This window comes from Argopecten irradians, chromosome 15, assembly GCF_041381155.1.
Source record: "Argopecten irradians isolate NY chromosome 15, Ai_NY, whole genome shotgun sequence".
NCBI classification, from domain to species: domain Eukaryota; kingdom Metazoa; phylum Mollusca; class Bivalvia; order Pectinida; family Pectinidae; genus Argopecten; species Argopecten irradians.
In genome coordinates, this window is record NC_091148.1 from 1132494 (window position 1) to 1154561 (window position 22068).

At 36.0% G+C, this 22068-nt stretch overlaps 2 protein-coding genes across 2 annotated transcripts; both read left to right on the plus strand.

Annotated features, from left to right (window-relative positions):
- Positions 1-6760: 6760 nt before the first annotated feature.
- On the plus strand, positions 6761-10448 carry LOC138308947 (uncharacterized). Its single transcript, XM_069250003.1, has one exon. The coding sequence runs from the start codon at positions 7157-7159 to the stop codon at positions 8744-8746; it is 1590 nt and encodes a 529-aa protein (XP_069106104.1). The 5' UTR covers positions 6761-7156; the 3' UTR covers positions 8747-10448.
- A 5581-nt stretch (positions 10449-16029) lies between these two features.
- On the plus strand, positions 16030-18683 carry LOC138309022 (E3 ubiquitin-protein ligase TRIM71-like). Its single transcript, XM_069250116.1, has one exon. The coding sequence runs from the start codon at positions 16458-16460 to the stop codon at positions 18042-18044; it is 1587 nt and encodes a 528-aa protein (XP_069106217.1). The 5' UTR covers positions 16030-16457; the 3' UTR covers positions 18045-18683.
- Positions 18684-22068: the final 3385 nt, after the last annotated feature.

Sequence of the window (22068 nt, forward strand, 5' to 3'; positions counted from 1 at the left end):
GTGCCGTGCCCAGGAAACCGGTTCAAATTTCTACGACTCAGCTTTTGATATTTTTTACAATGAGTATATAATTCAAATAAATACTAAAAGTCAGGATTCTTGTCCCTGCATTTATGGACACTTTTAGTATTGGAGATGCTTTCAGAAAATAATTTAGTTCGTGCCTGAACAAAACCATTTGCAAAGAAATAAATGTTCATAGCACACGTGTTGTACAACGACCAAGCATCAGCAAGAGAACCAACAACAACATGATGATAAATACTGTGATATTTTCAAAATAGTCAACACATTACAAATCGTATGACTGTATTTTGTTACCCATTGACACTTCCGTCTCTGTTCCTTTTAATTGTCACCATCAGCCACCACAAGACACCCTCTCTCTAGTTCCTTCCACACATACCCATTCAGCATCACTTATCATAGTTCAATCTCACCACCTACCAACTCACTGGTAGTTGATCCAGTTTCCCCTGATGGCCGGTCGTTGAGAAAAACAAATGCATAGCGAATCGCGCGCTGTGCTCTACTTCTTAATTTATTGAAAATGTTAAATGTTTGATTGATAATACTTGATGACAAACTATTTAGTTTTATGTGTCATATTCCATTACATTAGCCAGCTATTGAACTGGTACATTTTGTAGTGTAAAGTATAATTAAAGCAAAAACTGTATAGTTAGAGCCAAAAACATCGATGGACCTGAATCCTCTGCAAAAAGGTTCTTATTGGATCAATATGAGGTTTGAAAAACGATTTATTTTCTTAACTTTGCTGGATATTGGCTCAATGGCCAAAACCTGATCTCATGCTCATAAAAATCTTGGTTATCTCTTTTCTATCATTGAAAGGCCAAAGAAGTAATATCAACAGGATTTTCCAGATGACACGGGATCCAATCAAACGTAAGTATGTTGGATACGAATTTAGATAGAGCCAATCTCCTCATATACCAAACCAGAACTGCCACTCAACGTGTTCCCTGTGTTGTAACATTCCATCCTAACTTACCACATCTCCCTTCTATCCTTAGGAACCACTGGAAAATCATTGAGTCATCAACAAAATTTAGGCGTATTTTCCTAGAGCCACCGCTACTAGTCTACCGCAGACCAAAACATGTAAAAGACCTTGTAGTGAGCAGCAAACTTCCTCCTCTTGCTCCTACTGCACAAACGGGTTCATTCCAGACATGCAACAATAAACGGTGCATGATGTGTCCATACACAGCATCCACAGACACATTTGAATGTGCTATCAACAACAGAGCATACAACATCCGACAGAACCTGACGTGCAAATCCAGCAATGTCATCTACCTCCTCTCGTGTAGGAAATGCAATATGCAATACGTATTTGGGCAATACCGGTACAAATTAAATTAATAAAAAATATTGAATGAGATATGATATTCCAATAATCTTGAAATAAATGTTTCAGTTAACTATACACTTGGTATTTAGATTATTTTTAATTTTAATATATAAAGCTTCATTAACAAATAAATTAAAATGCAATACCAGTTAAAACACATATCCCTATTGACTAGCATTGTTGTATAACTGTACGTATTTGTGTGATGAGTACAATGTATGTATGTAGAGAGGCTGCCACCTAAGTACAGCATGCTATAAATGGACCTCCTTGGGTTGGGATAAGGTACTACATGTATACAGGTGTTGTTAGCTATATAGTCTGTGATACACTTGACTGAACATATTGAAGGGTGCCCAAAGAAGGCCCAGGCACCTGGCCCCACTCTGGCCAATGTTAGGTAATTTAGATTATCATACCGTGTGGTTGATGGAACAGTATGAAGTCCAAGTGACCATCGGCAACTGCAGTCCTAGCCTAGGAGGTCTACCTTCAAGCAGTCAAATTCTAGTAACAATATACTAACATGTATGGATCGATACATTAATATGATATACTTGTTCATTATAACTCAGCGTTTGTAAAAGAAGTTCAGCAATATTGTTATTGTCAAATACAAGGTTTCTCAATGAATCACCTATCGACAGATTCAGAAATCTAATCACAACGTATAATCTACAGTTTAAATTGGTAAAGTTGATTTTATTTGAATTCTGTCTGTTTGAATTTAGCGATCGTCCATTGAGACATTGTGATGCTCACGACAGCCCACAGCCCCATTGCGTTCTTAACATGTTCTCAATCGCTTGATTAATAAAGTGTAATTTCTTAATTCCAAACGGCTATGGACGAATTATCTCTTTCCCCAATGCTTTGCAAACGCGCCAGGTTCCATGTAGCAAAATGTGTGAACGTATCGTATACAAACTATTTCGCGCACCTTGCCGTTTAGAAAACTATATTTCATACATACATAGTTAAACATTTTATGAAGAATTTAATTTGTTTATGTTTATATGTCCTTGCTTTTATTATGCCCATCAATATATTCTTTTTAATCAAAATAATTTGCCGATCAAAATATCTTTTTGGCGACGATTTGCTTATACTAAAAATCTTACTCCACGCAAGGTTCATCACTTTATGCGTACGAAAAAGAATTTCATCTTTAAACTACTTATCGATAGCTAAGAAAAACAGTTTTTACTGGGAACTATCAATTGGTGAGACATAACCGGTATGTGGTTTACCGTACACAGTTAATTTGCAACGCAGTTAATTTGCTTTTATAAATTCTATAATTAACGTCCTTATTTATAAATTAAATTATTTGATAATATATATTGATACATTTTACTTTATATGTATCTATTCAAATAAACATTACATAACGAATGATTTGCAGTAATTAACGGCAATTTTTATGTTGCAATGAATATTATGTTTCTGATCGCATTAACTATTTCTATCTGTCAAAGTCCATATAGACTGCAGAATCAATACATATTTTCTCATATTTCTGTGGCAAATCATCTAGTCTGTCTGTGGTCTGGATGTAGTGGACATTTTACCTGGACACGATGTCCACCTGTAGTGGACACCGTGTTCACACGTAGTGCACTCCGTGTCTACCTGTAGTCTAAATCTTGTGCACTCCGTGTCTACCTGTAGTCTAAATCTTGTGCACTCCGTGTCTACCTGTAGTCTAAACCTCGTGCACTCCGTGTCTACCTGTAGTCTAAACCTCGTGCACTCCGTGTCCACTCGTAGTTCACACCGTGTGCACAATGTGTAACCTTTAGTCTACTACCAACTGTATGTTATACGATAACCGAATAAAATATGTCGTACCAGTCTCCGTCAGGTCAGACTACCTCGATATCAGTATTTACTGTCATCACGAAACCAATAGATACACGGTGTATCTTTGACCTACTGTAAAACGAGACCAACAGATACCCAGTGTATCTTTGACCAGGATAAACCATGTTATATCACGCAAACTTTTTACCTGTACGTCACACCGAAAAAAATAACATTAAGTAGTGAAGTTATCCACTAAGGGACAACCGCCACCACAACCAGCCATGACAATCAAGAGGCATCTATACAAGCTAATACTAGCTTCCTTTGATGCAGAGTTCAGCCAAAGTTTAGCCAAAGGTGTTACGTGTTACTAAAGAAAGGGATAAGAAATCGTTCTCTCTGCCACATTAACTAAAGAAAGGAATAAGAAATCGTTCTCTCTGCCACATTTACTAAAGAAAGGAAAAGGAAATCGTTCTCTCTGCCACATTAACTATAGAAAGGAATAAGAAATCGTTCTCTCTGCCACTTTAACTATAGAAAGGAATAAGAAATAGTTTTTTTTTCTGCCACATTAACTAAAGAAAGGAATAAGAAATCGTTCTCTCAGCCACATTAACTATAGAAAGGAATAAGAAATCTTTCTCTCTGCCAAATTAACTATAGAAAAGAATAAGAAATCGTTCTCTCTGCCACATTAACTATAGAAAGGAATAAGAAATCGTTCTCTCTGCCACATTAACTAAAGACAGGAATAAGAAATCGTTCTCTCTGCCACATTAACTAAAGAAAGGAATAAGAAATCGTTCTCTCTGCCACATTAACTAAAGAAAGGAATAAGAAATCGTTCTCTCTGTCCACATTAACTATAGAAAGGAATAAGAAATCGTTCTTCACCAATAACTAAAGAAGGAATAAAAATCGTTCTCTCTGCCACATTAACTAAAGAAAGGAATAAGAAATCGTTCTCTCTGCCACATTAACTAAAGAAAGGAATAAGAAATCGTTCTCTCTGCCACATTAACTAAAGAAAGGAATAAGAAATCGTTCTCTCTGCCACATTAACTAGAATAAAATCGTTCTCTCTGCCACATTAAAAGAAAGGAATAAGAAATCGTTCTCTCTGCCACATTAACTATAGAAAGGAATAAGAAATCGTTCTCTCTGCCACATTAACTAAGAAAAAATTCTCTCTGCCACATTAACTAAAGAAAGGAATAAGAAATCGTTCTCTCTGCCACATTAACTAAAGAAAGGAATAAGAAATCGTTCTCTCTGCCACATTAACTAAAGAAAGGAATAAGAAATCGTTCTCTCTGCCACATTAACTATAGAAAGGAATAAGAAATCGTTCTCTCTGCCACATTAACTAAAGAAAGGAATAAGAAATCGTTCTCTCTGCCACATTAACTAAAGAAAGGAATAAGAAATCGTTCTCTCTGCCACATTAACTAAAGAAAGGAATAAGAAATCGTTCTCTCTGCCACATTAACTAAAGAAAGGAATAAGAAATCGTTCTCTCTGCCACATTAAACTAAGAAGGAATAAGAAATCGTTCTCTCTGCCACATTAACTAAGAAAGAATAAGAAATCGTTCTCTCTGCCACATTAACTAAAGAAAGGAATAAGAAATCGTTCTCTCTGCCACATAACTAAAGAAAGGAATACGAAATCGTTCTCTCTGCCACATTAACTATAGAAAGGAATAAGAAATCGTTCTCTCTGCCACATTAACTAAAGAAAGGAATAAGAAATCGTTCTCTCTGCCACATCAACTAAAGAAAGGAATACGAAATCGTTCTCTCTGCCACATTAGCTATAGAAAGGAATAAGAAATCGTTCTCTCTGCCACATTAACTACAGAAAGGAATAATAAATCGTTCTCTCTGCCACATTAAATAAAGAAAGGAATAAGAAATCGTTCTCTCTGCCACATTAACTAAAGAAAGGAATAAAGAAATCGTTCTCTCTGCCACATTAAAGAAAGAAAAGAAAACTAATAAAGAAAGGAATAAGAAATCGTCTCTCTCTGCCACATTAACTAAAGAAAGGAATAAGAAATCGTTCTCTCTGCCACATTAACTAAAGAAAGGAATAAGAAATCGTTCTCTCTGCCACATTAACTGAAGAAAGGAATAAGAAATCGTTTTCTCTGCCACATTAACTATAGAAAGGAATAACTAAAGAAAGGAATAAGAAATCGTTCTCTCTGCCACATTAACTATAGAAAGTAATAACTAAAGAAATGAATAAGAAATCGTTCTCTCTGCCACATTAACATTAACTAAAGAAAGGAATAAGAAATCGTTCTCTCTGCCACATTAACTATAGAAAGGAATAAGAAATCGTTCTCTCTGCCACATTAACTAAAGAAAGGAATAAGAAATCGTTCTCTCTGCCACATTAACTAAAGAAAGGAATAAGAAATCGTTCTCTCTGCCACATTAACTAAAGAAAGGAATAAGAAATCGTTCTCTCTGCCACATTAACTAAAGAAAGGAATAAGAAATCGTTCTCTCTGCCACATTAACTAAAGAAAGGAATAAGAAATCGTTCTCTCTGCCACATTAACTAAAGACAGGAATAAGAAATCGTTCTCTCTGCCACATTAACTGAAGAAAGGAATAAGAAATCGTTCTCTCTGCCACATTAACTAAAGAAAGGAATAAGAAATCGTTCTCTCTGCCACATTAACTAAAGAAAGGAATAAAAAATCGGTCTCTCTGCCACATTAACTAAAGAAAGGAATAAGAAATCGTTCTCTCTGCAAGTTTAACTAAATGTTTGACTTGATCTTTTGATTTGTCCTCATTTAATATTTAAAAGCTTGTGTCACGAAGATTCCTTTTGTAATACCAAATAATGGTGGAAAACAACAATTACACGGGCTTTCGAAATGTATAAGTTAATGAAGACTACAGAAAAGTGAAATGATCGACATAGTAATCCCGTGGATAAAAGCTTCCGCTCTTTTGAGACAGGATGTGTTACATTTGTACTTGTAAAGCGCTTCTGAATAAATTCAATCTTCCTCTGTGTCCGTCAAAATAATTATTGTTTAGATATTGACATTTTATCACGTTTGGTTCACAGAATGTTTTGTCAACGAAAATGAAACAGAGACGAGTAACGAAAAGAAAAGAAAAGAAATATCTTTTTATATTTTCCTTTATATTTTACTGAGTTTCCATTCACATCTAAGATATTCTTTATCTTTTAGCTTCAACGGTTTTTTGTTAAATTATGTCTATTGTTTTTTGAAGTTTTATTATCTTTACGCAAAAACCTGATAAGCTGAAATGTTTTTTTTTCAATTTCGTTTTAAATTAAATATAGTTACTACAACGGTGTGGTCTAAATAAGTAAATATGATGATCATCCTTATAACCGTGAATTGTAGATGTCCCGGGTTGATAAGTTTGAACGATTAACATACATGTTTACGTAAAATACGAACTTTAGTACCCATCCATGCTATCAGACGACCTTGTAGTATACCTGTGCACAGTCTACATACTTTACATTTATCTCCAAACTCGGTTATCTGTATCAGCGGATCATATTGGACTCGTACCTCAGGTGATTGTCATGTGAGGTTCGGAGTTTGATATCGCAAGTCGCACCGATAATACACAGTTATATAAGACCAGTAAATAGCTAATTATCCTCAGGTTTGGAAGATCAGTCCATCAGGTGTGAGTCTGGCTGGTCTAACTTAAGGAGATATACGTCTGAGGTCGGTATGGAGGTATTCCACCAGACAACACAAGACCGGACGGGTGTTAATCACAGGAAAGGACTTATTTGTATGGACATCTTTACACTGGATATATGATATGATATATCTATGTGTGACCTGTGTGTATTTGTGTAGATGGACAATATGACGTAAGACAACAGATCGATGATGATGACCACTGGATTTACATTGTCCTGATTCAGTAACAGTAACTGTTAGATTGACATTACAACATGGCGACCTCCGTCTGTAAAGGTCAAATTCCTCAGCGACCTCCAGGTCAATCCACGTGTATTCATCACAAGGGGAAACAACTGGATCTTTACTGTAAAAAATGTGAGGTACCAGCATGTATCAAATGCATATCTTCTACCCACGCGGGTCATCTTTTTTCTGAACTCAGTACATTTACTTCCGAGAAGAAACAAGACATTCGAAGCTTCATAGACAAAACTGAAAATGTTTACCTTGTAGAAATTGATGAGTATATCAATTCTGTTGATAATTCTCTGAAGGAAAACGTTAGTTGCTTTGAAAAACTTTCAGTACAGTTGAAAACACAAACCGCAAAATTAAAGGGTGATCTTGACCTACTAGTAGCCAAGACTTTGTCTCTTTATCAACAAATGGAGGAGAATAACTCTAAGTTACTTCACACCTACAAACAGGACCTGGAGATGTACAGCGATCAGCTCAAACAGAAGGTAGAGGAATGTAAGAAATCACTACAGCGCGGTTCTGACATACAAATCTATGATAAAGACTTTGATGAAAACTCTTCTGTCCCCCTCCCTGTCACACCTACACTTGCAATCGCTAGCTTCACTCCTAACAGTGACCCTCAGAGGTATCTAGAACAAGCTCTCGGGGACATGAAGACTTTACATAAATGTCAGAGCCATAGACGTCCCCGAGGTGATCTCACTGTTAGATCACATGGGAAAGATGGACCGTCTGCTCACAGGGGTACAGACGCTACAGAAGAGAAAATGTGTAGTCGGGGTTATCATCTACTTCCTAAGACCAAGATACTGGAGAAGTGGAAGGCTCCTTGTGATATCAGTTCTATATGTCCTACTACTGACGGTCGGGCTTGGACCTGTAGTATCTACAGTAACACACTAATAACTCTTCTCGACAGGAAGGGTGAAGTAGTAGAGAAAGTTAAACACGACACCAAGATAAGTGACATAAGCCTTTCTCCTACAACCAACACTCTGTGGGCCTGTGGCAATTGTAACATCCTAGAGCTGGAGTCAGGGCGACTACAGACCAGATTTAGTACCAATACTGAACCTCTGTCCATCTGTGTTACAGCAAGTGAACACGTCATCATAGGAATGGACAATAAAATCGCAAAATTCACCACCAGCGGTGAGTTGGTACAGACCACTGTAGCAACTGAGGGACAGTTTGTGACTAGGCCATGTAGGATGTCTGAGTGTCCTGTTACACATAACATCGCTGTTGTTAATCGCCGGAGAAATGTTGTCATCATGGACAAGGATCTTCAGAAACTAGTTGTATATACGGGTGATATACCAGATGGCTATACACCAACAGCAGGGGACAGATCATTTGATCCCGAGGATGTGGTCTATGACAGTACAGGTAACCTGGTTATAGGGAACCGTTATCAAAATCGTCTCCTCCTCATCAGTGGGAGTGGTCAATTTATCAGGATTATACACAAGGATGACTACTTTACATGGGCTGTTGGTATCGACAGGCAGGGAGTTCTGTGGTCAGTGTTTGGATTGGACTATGTCAAACTTCTACAATACAACGATATGTATAAAGAGGACAAATGTGTGATGTCATAATTCTGTGACTCTATATCGATGTGATGAGTATAGGTCGACGGTTAGTGTCACCTCACGTATCAGGTGAGGAACTTCTTTGTAAATTAAAATGGCTATCTTTTAGCAAAAGAGTAAAATATAATGAATGTATTCTTATGTTTAAAGTTATTAACAAATTATGTCCTAATTATTTAGATTGTAACAATTTAGTATCCAATATTCATGAAAAGAAGACTAGATCAGCCACTTCAGGGAAATACTTATTACCTAGATTTAAAACAGAAAAATTTAAGAGCTCATTTAAGTATAGTGGACCATCACTATGGAATGATCTACCAGAAAGTGTTTCTAAAAATACTAAACTCCCCAAATTCAAATACGAATGCCAAAAACACTTCCTCCATGTCTCCCAATAATCACTGTTTCATTTGCTTCTTAATACCTATTTTTAGTAAACCCAGCACTTTTTGTTCTTTTATCGTCTTAATAAACTATCGTTAATTAATCACACAAAATCAATTTTAATACATGCTATAATAGCATATATGCTGTTAATTTTTATTCTTTTGTCATATTGGCATATATGTATATTAGACACTAATTCATTAAGATGTGTTTTTTATTTTTCCATATATTTATGCACCATGAGCTTTATGAGTGCCTTTTTAATTTTTACTATTTTCTGTGATAATCTGACTGTGATATCCATTATAATAATACATGTAGCACTGTAATATGTATTGTCTATGATATATTCCATGTTGTAAATATTGTGTATTTTTATGTCGACCACTTGGAAGACGAGTCTCTGACTCAAAGTGTTATCGACTCTAAATAAAGTCTATTACTATTATTATTATTATTACAAGCTAACCGATATCTACATAATATATAATTCATTTTTCGCAATTTTTAGTCATGTGGACATGACGGACATAGCAATTATTTTACATAATGAATAATTTGCGTGCCCCTGTGCTTGGGCTGAGGTGACCAATATTACATTTCACGGTCCTGGAATAGCAGTTGAGATGGGTTGTTTTTATCTTGTACACACTTTCCTTCCACAAATTGATAATTCTAAATATAACTGTCGAAGGCAGATATATCTGAATCAAATTATCGATGAAAAGTTACATAATACATATGTATAAGACCACGATCGAGTGTATTGTGGGTAGCGATAGGCCTAGGACGTCTCCTTGCAGGCGGTATGTGGAATTTTCAAATTATTATTTGCCTAGATGAAATAAATGATTTGTTTTAATTTCCAAGAGACAGGAGTCATCTCGTCTTTCCGTGTCAACACCAAAATAAAACTAACAGGCCTATTCAAGGACACGTCCTTGGCCTAGCTACTGTAAGATACTGACAATGTATATATCCGATGTAAATCCTCAGATATATAATTATTTATTCTGTAGTAATAGAGCTACATGTACAGGTAGCCCTCGCCAGATATTGTGAATAGTTTGAATAGGCATGTTTGCATGATATATTAAATAAAAAAAAAAAAAAACGAAAAAAAATTGCCGCCGGTGGTGAGAATCGAAAGTGATTTTTTTTAAAAAGAAGCAGATAACATTGTTATTTTTTTGATGATGTATGATTGAGTATTTCCTAATAGGAAAAAAAAAATTGTAAATGTAATGTGCATGTAGCTGTTGTTTCAGCATGAAGAGAAGTGAAAAAATGATAATAACACACTGATCACAAATCACAATGTTTTTTTGTTGTTCTTTAATATACCTGGCATATGATATACGATAATCTTTGTTTGTTATTTTATTGGTTTTTTTCTGATATGCTCGAACGTCGGTGAAGACACCCCTGAGAGGAATGAGTTAGATTTCGCCGAGACGAAGCACAGGCTCGACGAAGCACAGGCTCGTGTTACGGGGACACGGAGAAAACGACAGTTTTTATTTTATACCATGGAATATCAAAGTTAAATATACAACTATATGCAATGAGAAATTGTACAATACAATCTTTTTTAGATTATATCTTTCTACTGCGTATGCATCGTAAACTGCAGACCATGTACAGGTAGGCCTAATGTTATACAATGCACAGTCGATGTCGGGAACAGATCCGATTTGATGCATTCAACTCAAATATAAAAAAAATGAATGCTATTGCCGAAACCTTTTTGACTAGAGATAGTCTTAAGTCTTCAAAGATCTCTTTTTTAATGAATAAGAAAAAAAAACACGAAAAAATAACGATAGATGCTCCATACATGCCATATTTTTCTAGGGGTGGTGAGGGAGATTGATAACCATTTTGAGGGATTTTGGTCTCAAAAGAGGGAGGTATACGCGCGACATATATGAATAAATTAAATATCTGCTTTTTTATGATGAAATTCTGCATTCATATTGAATTTTACTGAAATAAAGGAATGTGTGGTTTTGTAAAAGTAGTCACATCCCTATATACACCCAGTTCTGGAGCAGTTTTATTGTTCGAAATATTAGACTGGGCTTTTTAATAATCATTCACAATAACGGATAATTAACTTAGATAGAGTTCTTAAATTTACAAGCACTAAATTAAAAAAAAAACAATCGTTACAGTAGTATTCAAAATGTAATTTAATCTGAGAGAGAAAAAAGGTAAATTTCTTTTTAATTTTATTTATTTAAATTCAGTTACTACTGATAATTCTTTATAATTAATATATTTTTTTTCTAAAAATAAATTCACACAGAAATTCTAAAAAAAATAATACTATTAGGAAATCCGGAAATTCTATAAAATCCGGATCATCTATTACAATTACCCAAAATGGCGGCCATTACGATTGCCAAGTTTGTGACATCCATCAAATACAGATAGGCCTATTTAACATTAAAAACGTGAGTAAATCATTCACAGTTGTATCCAATATTTGTTTTGTTGTAATGCTCACTAGCTGTAGTCATAAAATTTATTGAAAGGCCAGCTGATTGTTTTCTAGGCGGCCGATAGGCTGCTTGACTTCAGTTTACGTAACTTTAATACACAGACGTGAGTGAAAGTGACACCACAAGCCAAGGTGGAAATAGCCCAAGGCTGCTAATTAGGGCCACTTGGGTGTTGGTCAGGGGGTCAGGGAGTGGTTACTCTCGTGCTAAAATTAACCTAGCATGTACACATATGTGGCAACGAAAATAAAACAGAGGGGTTTATAGAAATCGGGAATTTAGACTCACCTGCCGTGAGACAATCAAAGGCTTTAAAATACGGGAGGTTTTGTCTCACGCCGGGAGGTATGGCATGTATGATGCTCGCAACCCGGCCAGTGGTACCGCGGTTTCATCGGTTTTCGACGGCAAAAGACCAAAATAGATTTTTTACACACAATTTCAAACATATTCAATTCAAATCATTAATTATATGTTTTAGAGGCATGTTAATGATGTTTTTGTGTAATATTTCATGAATTTCATCTACTAAACGAAGCATTGTGTCCACAAACGCTGTAAGATTTTCATTGTAGCCTAGCTAGGCCTAAATTCTACTGTCAAAGTGACATTCAAATAATGAAACGTTTCAAAATAAAGTAACACTATTATTTTAAACTATGTTATGATGTATATGAGTGCAAATTGCCACCATAATACCACAAATGAATGCTTATTCCTTCCAAACGTCAGCTTGCAAGGTCGAATCACCCGGGAGGACTAAAAAGTGACGTCACTGGAATGTTCGGGATTAAATCGTCAAATTTAGAAATGGTAACAAGAGTAAAGAAATAAAATATTTATTTACTCACATCGTAATATTTCCTATCGCAACTGTTCCAGGAAATTCTTATTATCTGGTATCGAGTTCTATGCCTGATTAATCTCGATATTAGTGCTGAAAATATCTGGTTTATTGATATTGTTCCGCTACTTTTGTTGAGTTTGAATTCGCAAATTCGAAGGGCGTCAGAACGCTTGTTTTCAACCGGAATCAACACCTTAGTGATAAAGACCTTCCAAGTAAATTTTTGCATTGGGGGAACAGGGACATAAAAAGTTGATTTTCTCAGAAAGTAAGAAAAATAAAATACAATAATTTTGCTGGAACACTAAAAAAATCATTCTGATTTCGGAACAGTTGGAATCATGAAGATACCTCTAACAGTATTTTTTATTATTATTAGTATATATTATGTAAGGAATTATAAACACATTTATTTAGGTCAGCATTCTTTTGTCATATTGATACATGTATATATATAAAGGATCTTACATGAGTGTTCATTTCATATGAGATGTTATGAAACGAGTCTAAGAAGTTTTTATTTTTGCGAGCCTTGACGAGCAAAAAATTAAAACTTCGAGACGACTATAACAAAATCTCATGTGAAATGATCAAAATCACAGATACTTTTTATCACATAACTCCAAATACCTACATAACAAAGAATTTCACGTCAAAACGTATTCCAAAAAATCAAGCAGAGGCTGCCATTTTGTCCCGCCGTTATCGTAATCCTGACGTCACGTCGTTTTTCCTGACGTCATTTTATTGTTTCTGTCTGACGTCACAATGGTTTTTCAGCCAATGCAAAACATATGCAAAAACAATACACGGGCAATTTCATTGGATATCAGGCGGATTATGTGATAAAAATACATACAAAACTTACGGTCGCGTTCAATATATTTCTATACAGTACAAAATATGTAATTCATTCCCTTTCTGAAAAATGGGACATTTTGAAAATGTATATGGCTACCTTCATATCTACCCTTGATAAGAAAATGTTTATGTCAAGTGAAGAAATGCGAGTGAATGTCACATACGTAAGGTCATTAAACACGCGTGGTAGTCTGGACCAAATTGACCTATAAACAATATATATATTTGTATGTATATTTATATAAGTATGTAAATATTTATTATATAGCTACAGTAAACAACTTCTTGTGTAGTTATGTGTTCATATAATCATACATGTATTGGTAAAGTCGTGTAGTCATCATGGGGTTTTGCTTTATCAGGCGGTACTCGGCAAAGTCTTATGCGCGACCTTTTGCGTAGGTTATCAAATCGAATTCAGGTAGTTTGGAAATAAACTTACCTTAAAGGCCAATAATAGCTAATTGAAACCTTATGTTTTCACCAGTTTTATTAAAAGACAACAACAAAAATACATCTGTTTTATTATTTCTATTGTTAATTCCTTTTAACTTGTAGTTATTCCCATAGAAGTCGTTTCCCTTGAAATTATAACCAACAGCACTCGACTTTTTCCGTAGCCCTACGGTAATAGCCGATTGTATTCCGCGAACATTTCCGGAACCTTTCTACTTTCGTTTTGGCATCTAATTCCAAGTACAGGGCAAGGCACCATAAAACTATCTCTGACAGATTTTTTTTTTACTCAAGTCTATATAAAATCAATCCTTAGGTGTACTTATATATAACTAAGTTGGTAAAAAGTGTGTATGCATCGGGTCTAACCTTAAGAGTTACTGTTGATTCGTAGATTTTTGATGCTTGTAAATTTTGGCAAATATGCAAAACAATAATACATTTCAGTTTAAAAAGTTTACAGGGTTTGTTAATATTTTTGTCACCAAATAATATTCTCTGTCATTATATGTTAACTAGTGTCTATATGATATATATCTGGTAATGCAATAAAAGCAAGGAAACAAATTGAAAGTGTAGATTTGGAAAATGAATCAAGATATCTTGTCTGATATAAGCAGTCATGAAAAGGATCTCTTTAAAAGCGTACGTTGTTGGCATGCATCACTGGTGCAATCGAGTTCTTTCTCTTGTAATTCGTAAATGGGAACCGGATAGCTGCAAGGATACAATGTATCAAGTCACTTGTTTTCTCTTTATTTAATTGAGGTGGGGTGTATATAACGAAGCCTGTGAGCTTACAACATAAACCAGAAAAGCTGTTGTACTAATCATCTATTTAGCTACTTATCAAATGATGCAAGAAATTGCGACTTTGAAAAAATGTATTTTCTTTCCCTAGTGTCCGAACTGATAATGCGCAAGTGCAAATATGTGCTTTTATCTATACACGAACGGATTGTCACATGACGAACTTCACTGAATATTCACAGACTTTTTACATCTGTCTATTACTGAAGTAAGATTAGGTGAAAAATTAACGTCCAATAATCATTTCCAACATGGATTATATCTCTGCCGGCCAAATTTATGAAATACAGAAAACTCATTTGAAATATCACACGACAATTACTAAAACATATTCAGGTATACGAGCAAATCTTTGTAAAAGAAAGGAATAAGGAATCGTTCTCTCTGCCAGTTTAACTTAATTTTGGAATTGATCTTTTACTATCTGTCCTCATTTGATATTTTAAAGCTTGTGTCACGAAGATTCATTTTGTTATACCAAATAATGACGGTCATAAACAATTACATGGGATTTAGACATATATAACGTAATGAAGACTACAGAAAAGTGTAATGATCGATATAGTAATCCCATCGATAAAACCTTCCACTCGTTTGAGACAGGATTTATTACATTTGTACTTGTAAAGCGCTGAATAAATTCAAGTTTTCTCTGTGTCCGTCCAAATAACTGTTGTTTAAATATTGATATTCAATCACGCTTGGAACATGATCTGTAGGAATGTTTAATGAATAAGAGACGATTAACTTATAGAAAAGAAATATCTGTTTCTCTTTCTCTTTATATTTTACTGAGTTTCCGTTCACATCTTAAGATATTCTTTATGTTTTTAGCTGAAACCACCCTCGGAAACCCAATGTCTAGACTCCACTACTCTCCGTTTATACATGGGGTCACCAGACAAGGGAATCGGCGTTTTATGTCTAAATATATAAACCAATCATAATACGTAACACAAGCGCTACTTTGGAACTATTTTGCGTTACCATTATTTAAAAGGAATCCCCGACCAAATAACATGTCACCTCCGCTGACACTGCCATGACGCTATGGATGTTATACAAGACAAGAAATCACACAGAAACATGTTTTCGAAATCTGGTCAGACCAACTATGCAATGATATTCATTTAACTGTCACTTATAGACCAAAACAAAAAATAGCATGTAATAACTGCAGAAACTACGTAGGCTGATTAAAAACACAACTTTCGAAATCGTTACCAAAGAATTATCCTATAATCATGAAATAAACATTGAACGATTAACATACATGTTGACGTAAAATACGAACTTTAGTGTCCATGCTATCAGACGACCTTGTAGTATACCTGTACACAGTCTACATACTTTACATTTATCTCCAAACTCGGTTATCTGTATCAGCTGATCATATTGGACTCGTACCTCAGGTGATTGTCATGTGAGGTTCGGAGTTTGATATCGCACGTCGCACCGATAATACACAGTTAAATAAGACCAGTAAATAGCTAATTATTCTCAGGTTTGGAAGATCAGTCCATCAGGTGTGAGTCTGGCTGGTCTAACTCAAGCAGATATACGTCTGAAGTCGGTATGGAGCTGTTCCACCAGACAACACAAGACCAGACGAGTGTTAATCTACAGAAAAAGACTTATTTGTATGGACATCTTTACACTGGATATATGTTATCTATGTGTAACCTGTGTGTATTTATGTAGATGGACAATATGACGTAAGACAACAGATCGATGATGATGACCACTGGATTTACATTGTCCTGATTCTCCTTGACCACAACTGTTCTGAGTATGTTTAAGGATTAATTCGGACAATTAAGTACAGTAACTGTTAGATTGACGTTACAACATGGCGACCTCTGTCTGTAAAGGTCAAATTCCTCAGCGATCTCCAGGTCAATCCACGTGTATTCATCACAAGGAGAGACAACTTGATCTTTACTGTAAAACATGTGAGGTACCGGCATGTATCAAATGCATATCTTCTTCCCACGCAGGTCATCTTTTATGTGAACTCAGTGAATTTACTTCCGAGAAGAAACAAGACATTCGAAGCTTCATAGACAAAACTGAAAATGTTGACCTTGTGGAAATTGATGAGTATATCAATTCTGTTGATAATGCTCTGAAGGAAAACATAAATTGCTTTGAAAAACTTTCAGGGCAGTTGAAAACACAAACTGCAAAAATAAAGGAGGAACTTGACCTACTAGTATCCCAGACTTTGTCTCTTTATCAACAAATGGAGGAGGATAACGCTAAGTTACTTCACACTTACAAACAGGACCTGGAGATGTACAGCGAACTGCTCAAACAGAAGGTAGAGGAATGTAAGGAATTACTACAGCTCGGTTCTGACATACAAATCTATGATACAGACTATGATGTCACCTCTTCTGTTTCCCTCCCTGTCACACCTAAACTTGCTATCGCTAGCTTCACTCCTAACAGTGACCCTCAGAGGTATCTAGAACAAGCTCTCGGAGACATGGAGACTTTATATGAATGTCAGAGCCATGGACGTCCCGGAGGTGATCTCACTGTTAGATCACACGGGGAAGATGGACCGTCTGCTCACAGGGGTACAGACGTTACAGAAGAGGAGATGTGTAATCGGGGTTATAACCTACTTCCTCAGACCAAGATACTGGAGAAGTGGAGGTCTCCTTGTTTAATTAGTTCTATATGTCCTACTACTGACGGTCGGGCTTGGACCTGTAGTATCTACAGTAACACACTAACTCTCCTCGACAGGAAGGGTAAAGTAGTAGAGAAAGTTAAACACGACACCAAGATAAGTGACATAAGCCTTTCTCCTACAACCAACACTCTGTGGGCCTGTGGCAAGTGTAACATCCTAGAGCTGGAGTCAGGACGACTACAGACAAGATTTAGTACCAATGATGAACCTCTGTCCATCTGTATTACAGCCAGTGAACACGTCATCATAGGAACGGACAATAAAATCTCCAAATTTACCACCAGCGGTGAGTTGGTACAGACCACTGTAGAGACTGAAGGACGGTTTGTGACTTGTCCATTGAGGATGTCTGAGTGTCCTGTTACACATAACATCGCTGTTGTTAATGACGGATGTGATGTTGTCATCACGGACAATGATCTCCAGAAACTAGTTGTATATACGGTTGATATACCAGATGAACAATTTTATCCTGATGATGTGGTCTATGACAGTACGGGTAACCTGGTTATAGGTGACCGTTATAAAAATCGTCTCGTCCTCATCAGTGGGCGTGGTCAGTTTATCAGGATTATACATAAGGATGACCACTATACATGGGCTGTTGGTATCGACAGACATGGAGTTCTGTGGTCAGTGTTTGGATTGAACAAAGTCAAACTTCTACAATACAACGATATGTATAAAGAGGACGACGATGAGTATCAAGAGGACAAAAAATGTGTGATGTCATAATTCTGTGACTCTATATCGATGTGATGAGTATAGGTCGACGGTTAGTGTATAGAGGACGACGATGAGTCTGTAGAGGACGACGATGAGTCTGTAGAGGACGACGATGAGTCTGCAGAGGACGACGATGAGTCTGCAGAGGACGACTAGAAATCAGATGTTTATAGTCGTAGTTCTGTGATGAAGAAAATATTATATACAGAGGATCTTACATGAGTGGCTATGTGACATGAAATTTATCAAACGAGTTCAATAATTTGATATACCATGAGCCTTTAGGCGAGTGACATATCAATTGTTTTAACGATGGCGTCAGGTACTCGTAACAAAGACCCTTCACATGTAGAGGTAAGCAGAGACACATTACCTATCATCCGTGAAAATGCGAGAATGTATGCACAACAATGTACACCCGTATCAGACCAGGGTATAAAAAGAACTGATTTCGACTCTTGATTTTATCATGTGAACAAGAAACCAAAAGGCTAGCTCATATTACCTCTAATCAGCCATTTCAGACTTTAAATTTTCTGATTCACATGTGTTCCAAGATATTATAACTAAATCCAGCTACAGAACTTGTATCCTCCATTGTATCTAAACCTGTTGTTGAGGAAGTAGTGAATAAAACCTTTTATTATATGACCAGTGTTTTTGCTGTATTTTTGATTGGCCCATACGTTTCTCAGAAGTATTCATTAACTGCGTTATCAACCCCGAAATCGGCGGCGAAAAGCACGCGAGGCTACTGGACTCAGTCCAGATACCTCTCGCGAGTCCAGTAACCCGTGTCAAAAATAGATCGAGGAAAACTCCCTTATAATCACCTTTGACGTCGAGTCGTACCCAAATATAGTGTAACGGGAGTTTTCCTCATTCAATGACGTCAGGATAATTTATTGTGACGTCATTATTATAGTCGGCAACACATATCGCGGAAGGCAGAAAGTTTACTGCGATCAACGGTGATCAACTGCGAACTTCAATTTATGGAAAACGTTCAAGAATGCCAGACGGGCTAAACTATTCCGGTTCTACCAGTGTACACTGTTAGCAAGAAGCATTTGGATATACCTCTTTGGATATTTACTATCTACTACATGTAACTGTTTTTGTAAACAGAACGTTCGCAAATATCATCCTGATTTTTGTAGCTATTTTGAAGAGCCGGGTTAATATCATGTAAGTGTCATATAATAAAACTCCGGCCTCGGAATATATCACTTACTCGGGTTGATATCTCCCCGTATCCACCTGAAAATAGGTTGATAATTGTATAATAAAATGACGCTAAGATTTAATCGATGATCAGTAAATGTTTGAGATTAAAGTTTTTTCTCAAAATTCGATACTAGATGAACCTCTTGCGTTTCTAAGGTAGATCATTCGCCATTTTTGTTTTATTCTGCTTCCATACGACACCCCGGCCGACCACTATATAAAGTGCGTTGAACCACACACACGTGCAATCAGTCGAACGCTCGCTGTCCAATCTACCAAAGACGTATTTACGTGTAACCTGAGGTCGGGCCATCAGAATAAAATGGTTAGTACATTCAAGATTTTCTCAACTAAAGTTTCCAAGGACCATATATTTACACATTTGAATAAAAAGTGATGAATTAATTACATATCTTCTTTCCATGTGCGAGATCCATTTTGATTATAACGTAACCAAACTCCTAAAGTAAAGTAAAAGAACTCCTAATAGCAGATAACATTGTCAAACTGAAAGTAAATACTGCACTCACCTGACAAGTTTACATTTAAAAATTTTGTCAGCTAGATCCAAAACTTTGCCAATTATGAGCTAATATACTTCAATATTCACCAAGTTTTTGCGTGCACGTGGCTAGTCGAGTACATCGGGTACGATAATATACGCGGAGATATGTGGACGGATTATTACTTGGATTTCTATTCAGTTTCATTTTGTGGAATATCTAAATGACAGCTCAGAAATGTTGATCTGTTTTCTTGCCAAAACAGGTCCATCACAGCTTTACAGACAGGAGTTCCGTTTACATATAAGTAGGTGATACACGCACTTTCTATAGGGTTCGGTGAGAGCAGCAAAATACAAAAAAATGGCTGACCTCGTCAGGGGGATGTCTCATAAACGATTCTTGAAATACAAGTGTACTTTTTTAATCTCAATTTAATACTTTTTACCTTGCAATGTCATTTGAGACAATTTACAGATTTGTATAAATTGTAAAAAGTTCGAAATACATAATCTTTAGTGTACACGTGCACATTACACTCACTCTATAGTAACATATTTATTGTTATTATCATAACTTTTCGATGCAACATAAACATTGAGATTCATAGAACATTTGTTTAATTCATAAGGTGAATTGTTTAAGCACATACACTTTATATATGTTTCTAACCTACATGTAATACGGGCTTCCTACACACGTATGATATTTTGTAACTAAGAGCATGACGATTAACATCACGTGTTTGATAGATGCGTGCGCACATCAAACAAATTTATTTAGTTAAGCATTCTTGTGTTATTATGATATATGTATAAAAAATAACAATCAAAAAATATCAAAGAAACACATTTTAACAAAGCATGTCTATTTATTGACTCGTGCCCTATCTGGGTTGCGAACTCACGATCTACGGCACCCAATCGCCTAGCCAAACATAGCTGCGCCTTCTACCACTGCGCCACATCCACGTCCCTCAAAAAGGATGTTTCTATGACGAAGTGATAGTCGGTTCGACATGTTGACATGATCACTGTGGAAATGGTCAAATTAAATCTTTGGATCAACAACACATAGTACATATGATACATTGTGTATAGTAAATATTAAATATAAAAGAAACACAATTTAACAAAGCATGACAATTTATTAACTCGTGCCCTATCCGGGCCTCGAACTCGCGATCTACGGCATCCAATCGCCTAGCCAAACATAGCTGCGCCTTCTTCTTTTTTTTTTTCAAGGATAAAAATAATTTTATTTTTTCCGTCAATAGGGCCCCGGGGGTTGGGTCCCCCGAGGTTCCTCACAAAACAAACAAATAAAAATAATCATAAAAACATCTGCACTAATACTGTAAATACAGGCAATACATAATCATAGGACTCACAACTTCGTAAATAGTTTTAAAAAATAATTTGAATATCACAGTCGTCTAGTACGATAATATCATTTGAAGAGATGAAATACTTTATGAAAAAAGCTCTTTTATGCGTACTTATAAAATAATGAAAAATATATCGAACAAAACGTTTGAACGTGAATTTGAAAAAATTGATAATATCCACATTTCCTTCATTGCACATGACAATATTCCTTCTTTTAAAAACACAAAATCTGGCAACACTTAAGGTAAAGTTAACTACATGATGATTTACATTCTTCCACTTCTCATAAAATCCAAGCAATATCAAACGATGCCAGTCTATACCATTTCTGTTTTCATCACTAGTACCAGAAAAAAACTTTTTGACAAAATCATTAAAAAACACATAAAATTCATTTAATTTGGGACAATCTAAAAACAAGTGCCATAACGTTTCCGATGCCTGTTTACAGACAGGACATACATCCGTATCCGAAATTCCACATCTAAATAATTTGTCGCGCGTGAATATAGAATTATGAGCAACCTTAAAATGCACTTCCGCTACTTCGACTGGATAATTTGGGGCATGGATTATACCAAATACGCGCTCGACCTGATCATCCGGAAACCTACTTCCCCAAAACTGTAGGGCAACAGGTGCAACGAATGTCCCACTCAACAGTACCGCATAAATATCACGTGTGGATCGTGGTGACACGCGCGCGCCGTCAGGCCTTTGTAGCGTAACAACGGGATCTACGGCACATGTTTTTTCATAACAGTAATTGAGAATACTTGTGAGGACTTTATCAGGAAAACTATGGATTACCTTCACATACTCGGTGATTATATTCTTTCTTGGGATATCTGGATTATATTCATGGACTAATTCAACAATGGATTCTATTGGAAGTAAACTTGGAAGTACCTCGTA